Raw genomic sequence first — 8,492 nt, 5'->3', positions numbered from 1 at the left:
AATCCTCAATGCTCCTTACTTTGTCACAAATAAAATCATACATAAAGACCTTAATGTTCCCTATGTAACCGATCTAGCCCGAACCAGATATCACTCCTTCACATTACAAACTCCCTAACCTCTGAAACACCCTAGTTTCTAACCTTCCATCTTCTTCCATTCCTGACGATTCTCCGAGGTGCCTGAAAAGAAGATGGCCACGAGACGTGCTAAAGTAAAATTTCATTAGACATGTCATTAGACATGTGCTACCAATGGGTAGTTGCTCTACACGCCTAAAACACTTAATTTTAACTAAGCTCACATTTACTGAATGTATTATTATGTACAGTTGTAAATTTCAATAAACATATTAAAAAAAAGTTTAAATTGATATTGGCAGTGGTTATTCACCTACTGAAAAATCAACCTTTAGATTTAGATTCGTAGTCTTGGAGAATCTAGAGAGAAGCCAAAATAAAAACAGAATAAATTTTTAAAATCTCAGAATTGATGGTTAATATTTTTCTGTGGTCGTAATAATCATAATGATAAGGAGTGTTATGTAAATTGTAATAAAAGAATGTTTAAGGATTGTAATAGAATGGGATATGTATAGAAAGTTTATAAATCTAATATAACAAAGGAAAATGTCAATTCTGTCAGAAATGAAGATAATGATTCAAGTTTATCTGGCACAGACGACATAAACCAGATAATTGACATTTATAATAAACATTCGCTTCAAAGCTTTCAAGATGGTCCAAAACATTTTGTCAATGTTAAGATTGGAAAACAATATCAGACATTTCAAGTCGATTCAGGTGCTGGACAGTCATTAATAGTCAGAATTATTTTCTATGGACTATATCGCAATGGAAAAATTTAAAATACCGACAAGCGTTTCAAGTTTAATGCATCCGAAATTGTGGTTCTAATGGGTTTCGTGGTTTTCCCCGTATAATTACATCAAAAGACAATTACATCCAAGGAAATTCTTTTTGTCTTTCCTAAAGGATTTAGCCCGTTAATTGGTCATACATGGATTAGACACTTAAATATAAAAGTAGAAAATTTGAACACCAAGCAAACGTCATTCCTTCTTTAACCGCACGACTCGATTCCAAGAGTTGAAGATGTTCTGGGTTATTTCCAATATTATATTTTATCTGTATGTTGGACATATTTAAAGCTAATTTACATTTATACATCCAGTAGATGAAGGAAATACGAAATTTCAAACTATCATAGCTCATAAAGGCTCATTTAAATTCAATCACCTACCATTTTGGGATAAAGACTGCGCCAGGTTTTCCAGGAATTAAAGCCTATTTGGATGATATAATTGTACATGGTCCAATCCTTAAAGATTGCTAAAATCGGCTCAGTGCTTGCTTAGATATACTTCAAGCTTTACGATTTACATTTAATTAACAAGAGATGACAATTCTCTAAATATACAGGGAATCGTTAAAAAAAAAAAAAAAAATGTTAATGTATTCAAGACCACAAAACTATGAAGTTATGAAGAGATTTTTTGGAATCGTTTCCTAATATTCAATATTTTATTCAAAACCTTCAATAATCGTCCGTTTACTTCTATTATTACTCCAGAAAGAAAGGAATTTTTCGTTAATTACTGATTGTGAAGTGACTTTTAAAAAATTAAAAGCAGAGATGGTAAATGATGGAGTTTCTTTACCATTCAATCCTGAATTAACTCCAATTGTAGTTAGTGATGATAGTCTAATTGTAGCTAGTGTTCATCGATTTATTGATATCAATAATATGATCAATTATTTAATGATTATGATTCGGTCACGATAAGTAGTCTTATCTTGTACAGTCGCTTTTAAGTGAAACTTGCAGTTATTTTTTTTTGGTTTGTCCTACAAAGTAAGAAGGAAGTTGTTTATAATAGAAAAAGGTGGTCGAAGAAAAGAATGTTTGTTCTTGTATGAAAAATGATTCGAAAAATTTAGTGTTAAATTCAAGTCCATTTTTATATTAGTAATAATAATAGTGAAGGCTTAGTGAACCCAAAGGTTCGGATACCGCTAATCGGTCTCTACATAAATATTTCCAATGACGTTCCTCCAAACCCAAATCTGCTAAATCTTTATACGTTTTAATGCAAACATCCCATCTACGCTTTGGACTACCCCTCGGACGTTTACCCGTCGGTTCAATGTTTATTAATATTTTAGAAATCCGTTCGTTACTAAGCCTTAGAAACTCACACGCCGATCTTATATCCCGCAATAGCATAACCAAAATTATATTTTGTAGAGTCGAAATTTTTCATTATTTTGGCGGTCCCACGTAATAAAATCTTGACCCCAACTATGGTTAGAACACGTTTGATGCCTCTAGATTATCCCTCCCCCCTCCACCGTATGTCAGAATTAACTAGGAAGGTGATCATTAAAATCATTAAAAAAAAAAAAAAAAAAAAAAGATCACCTTAATTTAGGGTTGTGTAGCCTCCTAAAGTCTTCCGTTAAATCATACTTTTTCGGTCTCAATATTTTCGTAAATACTTTGTTTTCCAAAACTGTAAGGCACTGCTCTTCCCTTAGCGCAAGAGGCCACATTTCGCTTCCATAAAGAACAGTGGGAAGAATAATAGTTTTGTAAATTCTAATTTAATGGTTCTGAGATAGAAGACATGAGCTTCTATCTTATATGATATATTATAATATTAGTTGTAAGAATAAATTGAATGTGCAAAGAATTAGTTCTTTTTTTAGCTTTAGAGTGAAATTTGCCGTCTGATTTTTGAAGAAACAAGTAAATGCTTAACTGAAATTGGTGGTTATAAGGAAAAAAGTAAGGCTTCTTTTTGTAAATGGTATGAAAAAAAAAATTCTCTAACTAGTTTTATCTTTAGAAACACGGAGGAATAAACTAACAAAATCTATTAAAATAAAAATTTATTTTTCTTGACCAATTGCTTTGTACTGATCCAATTATAATATTATCAAGAACATTTCGCTTTGTTAAGAATCTTTCATTACTTACAAAAAATCTTGTCTCTAGATTTTGAGCTCTCTTCTTAACTTCATCTCTTTCAAACACACTTGCTATTGCGTGAAGAGTTATGGGCAGTTAAGCGTTAGTAAGGAGGAAATATTAGACTTGTAAATTTGGCACAGATGAATGGAAAGAGGGTGACGCAACCAGTGCTAGTAAATCTTAATAAAAGAGCTCTAAGATTAATGAAGGGGGATAAGTGGAAGTAAGCTTACCATCGTAAACAAACAATTCGCGAAAAATATCTTCGAATTGGGGTCACCTGGGGCAAATTGTCTATTTTTACCGTCTCTCCTGGGCAACTTCAAATGTTTATTCCACAAAATTTGTGATTGAAGGTCTTAAAAAAGTTTTATTACATAGAGAAAGTAAGTACTATTGAATTATTACTATTCACATGAAGCAATGCACTTATAATGACCCTTTGTAAATACATTAATGAAATTCAAATACTATGTGTAGCGGAATTACTTTACTCGTTTGTTTTTAAGACAAACTTTTGAAAATGTATCACAATGTAAAATTATTTCAAAATGTATTTTGAATCAAATTAAATCAACCTGTTGGTAACATATAAATTTCCTTTATGCTTTGAATTACGAACAAATACTATGTTAATTAAGTTAATTAAACAGATACTAACATGAATTAAGTTTGTGGAATGTCTTAATTTAATTTAAAGTTAATATAAGAGAAATGATATCTTTTCAATCATTCATTGTTCCAAAAAATGTTATTATTTTACATTGTCAATGAACTATTTCACTTGTCTGGAAAAATATACTTTATATTTGGTATTTCGATTGGCATAAAGACGTGTAATAATTTACTATGTCAATGAGGATATTTTGGTTACAAACTTCTTTTCCTAACTTCATCAGAACTAGAGATATAAAGTAAAATGTATTTTGCTCTCAAAAACTTCTTGATTTTTGTTCTACGGTTCTTAGGTCATGTGGTTCCAAATATGTCATGTATCCATTATTTTTAGACCCAGATTCACCTAAAGAGCTTCAAGATATACAAGACAAAAGTGGGAAATTCCCCTCATAAAATCCCTTATTATAATTGGTAAATGCATTATTTTTATAAAATATATAAAAACCCTTATAACTTCATTATGTCTTCTAAGGTTGAAATTTCGGGCTTTTGCCCATCTTTCATTTTCATTAAAATCTATAAATGTAATTGTGCAATTGTTTAATTTTTTTTCTATACAAAGGGATAATCATAATTTATCTGAATCAGGTCACTGTAATTTTAGGTTATTAGTTTTGGATTATCTAAATTTAAAGTTTTCTCACATGTTAGTGGCTGAAGAGGTTAAAATAAGTGTAGAAGTTATAAAAATTTTAAGCTTAGAAATAAATAATGTACAAATATATAAATCTCTTAATTGTTTTCATCTACGCTATGAATCAACCATGATGGTGATGTATATGAATACTGGATAATCTTCGTTGTGTACATATGATTTTTATAAATCATCTTGAGTTAATATCATTCGTTCATTAATTGATTCAAACAAAATCCTCCTACGTTCCGGCTAGCAGTAATAGTGGGCTTCGAGGCAATTCATCGTAAGATCTTCTCTAGCATATTATATATTTTATGTAATTTGAAGTTTGACTTGTTAGTGTTAGTAGTAGTTGGGGTTTTTCAAGAAAATACAAGATGAAAATTATTTCTTTCATACACATCCATTCACTTCAAATAAAATCTGATATTCTTTCTTATCGTCAACCAAAAAAAATCATTAGAATTTTAATGAATCATAATAAAGTAAACCAATTTTCAATGAATATCATTTAACATTTTTGAACTCAAATACATCATATGTTCCTGTTTGTTATTAAATTTACTGTTATCAGTAAAAATCATTTATGGTATTCCGTTTACCCATATTTTAATACAAATAGTCTTTTAGTAGGTTATATTGTGTTCTTAATATAAGTTTTAAAACTATAGTTATGGTCACTAAGAAAACATTTCTAGAAGAAAAGCAGGAAGAAACTACCAGTCCAAGAGATGAGAGCACCAATAACTTTGTTGGAAAAGCGATTCCGGTCGTACTCTTCACTCCGGATCACAAATTCGAGTTGGACGAAGCTGCACTCGAATCAATACTCCTCCATCCTGATGTTAAAGATTGCCACGTGGTTGTAGTATCAGTTGCCGGAGCCTTTAGGAAGGGCAAGTCATTTATGCTGGATTTTTTCCTAAGGTATTTAAGGTCACAATACAGCTCTAGAAACTGGACGAAAGGCTATAGTTACGATTGGATGGGGGCTGAAGACGAACCTTTAAGAGGATTCTCATGGAGAGGTGGTTCAGAAAGAGATACAACAGGGATCCTCATTTGGTCAGAAATTTTTACTACTGTATTACCAGGAGATGAAAATGTAGCAATTTTGATTGTAGACACTCAAGGAACATTTGACAGCGAGAGTACTGTAAAGGACTGTGCAACGGTTTTTGCACTCAGCACTATGATCAGTTCTGTGCAAATTTACAACCTCAGCCAAAACATTCAAGAAGACGACCTTCAGCATTTACAGCTTTTTACAGAGTACGGAAAACTAGCCCTCGCCGAATCAGGTAAGAAGCCTTTTCAGAAACTGGAGTTTTTAGTTCGTGATTGGAGCTACCCTTACGAAGCAGATTATGGAGTTATTGGTGGCAGGCTGATCCTAGAGAGAAGACTAAGAGTCTGTGAAAGACAACATCCCGAGTTGCAGTCTATTAGGAAGCATATTCACTCCTGTTTTTCTGAAATAGGATGTTTTCTAATGCCTCATCCTGGTTTGAAGGTGGCGACCAGTCCTACATTTGATGGTAAATTATCCGATATGGACGATGTGTTTAAAAAATATTTGAAGATATTTGTACCTATGCAATTAGCTCCAGAAAACTTGATACCAAAAGAAATCAGTGGGAACAAGGTGAGAGCTAAGGAATTGGTCCAGTATTTCAAGGCCTACGTTTTGATCTACAGCGGTGACAATCTACCAGAACCCAAATCGATGCTAGATGCCACTGCTGAAGCCAATCATTTATTAGCTGTGGCGGAGGCCAAAGACGCATACAATGTGCTGATGGAAAGTTGTTGTGGTGGATCTAAACCTTTCTTAAGCACAGCTCAATTGGAAGCTGAACATCTGAAAAACAAATTTCAGGCTCTCGGTATCTTCGACAGAAAGAAGAAAATGGGTGGAGAGGAAATCAGCGAAAAATATAGGAAAAAATTAGAGATTGAATTGGAGGAGTTGTACAGTCAGTTCAAGGAACACAACATGAGCAAAAACATTTTCAAAGCAGCCCGTCCTCCTTCTGTTCTCTTCACCGTAATGATATGCTCTTATATTCTGTCCGGGATCCTGGGATTTATTGGTCTTTACAATTTGGCTAACTTCTTCAATTTCACAATGGGGCTGTCATTGTTGTCCTTACTACTGTGGATTTATGTCAGGTATAGCGGTGAGATGGTAATAGTCGGTGAAAAGATTGAAGAATTCACTGATGTTCTCTGGGAGCTGTTGCTGAAACCTTTGTACCGATCTCTAACCTCTCTTCCAGTCGAACAGACCATTCATACCATCACGGAGTCAGACGTATTGGACTCCCAGCCGTATGACAAAAAGAAAGTGTAAAATATCGCCATTCATCTGAGATCCATATTTATTTTCAAAGGAAATTCGTTGTGTAATATATCCAAAGTATAAATTCCAAAAATATTTCTTTATCTTGTTCATTTTTCTTACATTTTTTGTTCAAAAACTTAATACTAATGTTTACTGACTAAGGAATGATATAAATAAACATTTTAACAACTTTTAGCAAGAAACGATGGTTTCAGAATTTATAATACAACCACAGCCAGTTTTTAACACATTATATATATATACTGTAATAAAAATATTTAAATGATCATTTTTCAAATATTTTATTAATATTTAATAGATTTTTATTATTATTTGTATTGTGGATCGTAAAGGAAAAAGTAGAAAATCAATATTCTAAGGTCCAAATATTCTGTTAACGACAAAATCATTTCAAAAAACACTAATATTAAAAGAGTTACTAGTTTGTCACTGGATAAATGATCTATACGGCTTTTGATCCACGAATCAACATTAGGGTATATAATATAAAATAATTCTATAATAATAATAGAGGAAGAGAGAAATTTTTTTATTAAAATAAAAGTTGCGATGCTTGGATGGGAAGATATAACTTATCCTTCTCAAGCGCTAATCTTTGTATCGTTTAATTTCAGACTTAGTGCATGTAGTATAAACTTGGATTACGACGTACAATCATGCTAATAACGATTACTTTATTAATAATAGTTGTATGTGTTTATTGTTGTATAGCCCAGAGTAGGTAATTTGCTAGCTTAAACGAGAAAGGATATGCTAAATCATTTGCGAATTAGAACTGTAACCACTTATAAAAAGTTTACAGACTTTATAGTTTATTAGATTTTTAGGTATTTATTTGCTACTGTCATGTATGAATTAGAACTGTAACCATTTATAAAAAGTTTACAGACTTTATAGTTTATTAGATTTTTAGGTATTTATTTGCTACTGTCATGAGCAAAACAGTGATGACTAGAAATGATGAATTATTATCCTATTCTAGAAGATTAACCACAGTTTTCAAATTAAAAAAATTAACATTTACGAATATTTAATTTATGTACTATTCATTTAATAACAAGACTTATTGATTAACGCCTTTAATTGAAAATACATAATAGTATGATTTTTTCTCTGCACCGATTTTTATAATGAGATGTTAAAGTGGAAAGACCTTGAGTATGTTTAACTCGGCTGGAGTAATTTGTCTCCTAAGAGGTGTCCCGTCACCATTTATCTCGAGGTAGACAATTTGTACAATTTTTGTTATATAATTGGATGTTATGATGAAAAAAATCTTTAGGATTACTTTCAATTTGAAATTTAAATTATAGGTCAAACAGAACTTAAAAAATTGAAAATACAAAATTTAACTAACTTAACTCAAAACCTCATGACTACTGACAAATCCTTATGGACGGCCACTAAGAAGCTCCTTAACTTCAAAAGTTTTAATCACCCTCTTCTCACTGAAACACAAACATGGACTAAATCGGACGATGAAAAAACTCAGGTATTCGGTCTGCACCTTTCAAAAACATTTGACCCACACCATGACATTCTTAATCCAACCCACATCGAATACATTGAAGAAGAATTAAACATTCCACTCCAAATGACCCTTCCTCCTAAAACATTTCATCTTTCAGAAATATCCAACATCATTCAGAATTTACCTACCCGCAAAGCTCCCGGTTATGACCTATTTACATCCCATATTCTAAAAAATCTTCCACGAAAATCCGTACTATTCCTCACCTACATCTACAATGCTGTACTCAGATCCACTTACTTTCCTGACCCATGGAAATTATCCATAATCAAAATGATTCCCAAACC

At 32.1% G+C, this 8,492-nt stretch overlaps 2 protein-coding genes across 13 annotated transcripts in view; both read left to right on the top strand.

Moving 5' to 3' along the window:
* Positions 1-8,492, top strand: part of LOC106688163 (calcitonin gene-related peptide type 1 receptor) — a 564,568-nt gene that overhangs the window by 231,057 nt on the left and 325,019 nt on the right. The gene's annotated exons all lie outside the window — the stretch shown is intronic.
* LOC106688157 (atlastin) lies at positions 4,468-6,746 on the top strand. 2 transcript variants are annotated; one of them, XM_067052401.1, is made up of 2 exons: positions 4,468-4,592; positions 5,008-6,746. In XM_067052401.1, exon 2 carries the CDS (start codon positions 5,217-5,219, stop codon positions 6,660-6,662), a length of 1,446 nt encoding a protein of 481 aa, XP_066908502.1. In that variant the 5' UTR covers positions 4,468-4,592; positions 5,008-5,216; the 3' UTR covers positions 6,663-6,746. The 2 variants fall into 2 exon arrangements, with proteins under 2 accessions (XP_066908502.1, XP_014287973.1); XM_014432487.2 differs by lacking the exon at positions 4,468-4,592 and having other exon boundaries at positions 4,780-6,746.

This window comes from Halyomorpha halys, unplaced genomic scaffold (genome assembly GCF_000696795.3).
Source record: "Halyomorpha halys isolate HHAL.00 unplaced genomic scaffold, Hhal_1.1 Scaffold41.1, whole genome shotgun sequence".
Classification (NCBI taxonomy): domain Eukaryota; kingdom Metazoa; phylum Arthropoda; class Insecta; order Hemiptera; family Pentatomidae; genus Halyomorpha; species Halyomorpha halys.
Note: the sequence above shows the minus strand (reverse complement) of the source record. Positions and strands in the feature narration are given on the sequence as shown.

What these genes read in the sequence shown, in the direction of transcription:
- LOC106688157 (XM_014432487.2), top strand. Translation starts at nt 4,983, where the DNA reads ATGGTCACTAAGAAAACATTTCTAGAAGAAAAGCAGGAAGAAACTACC.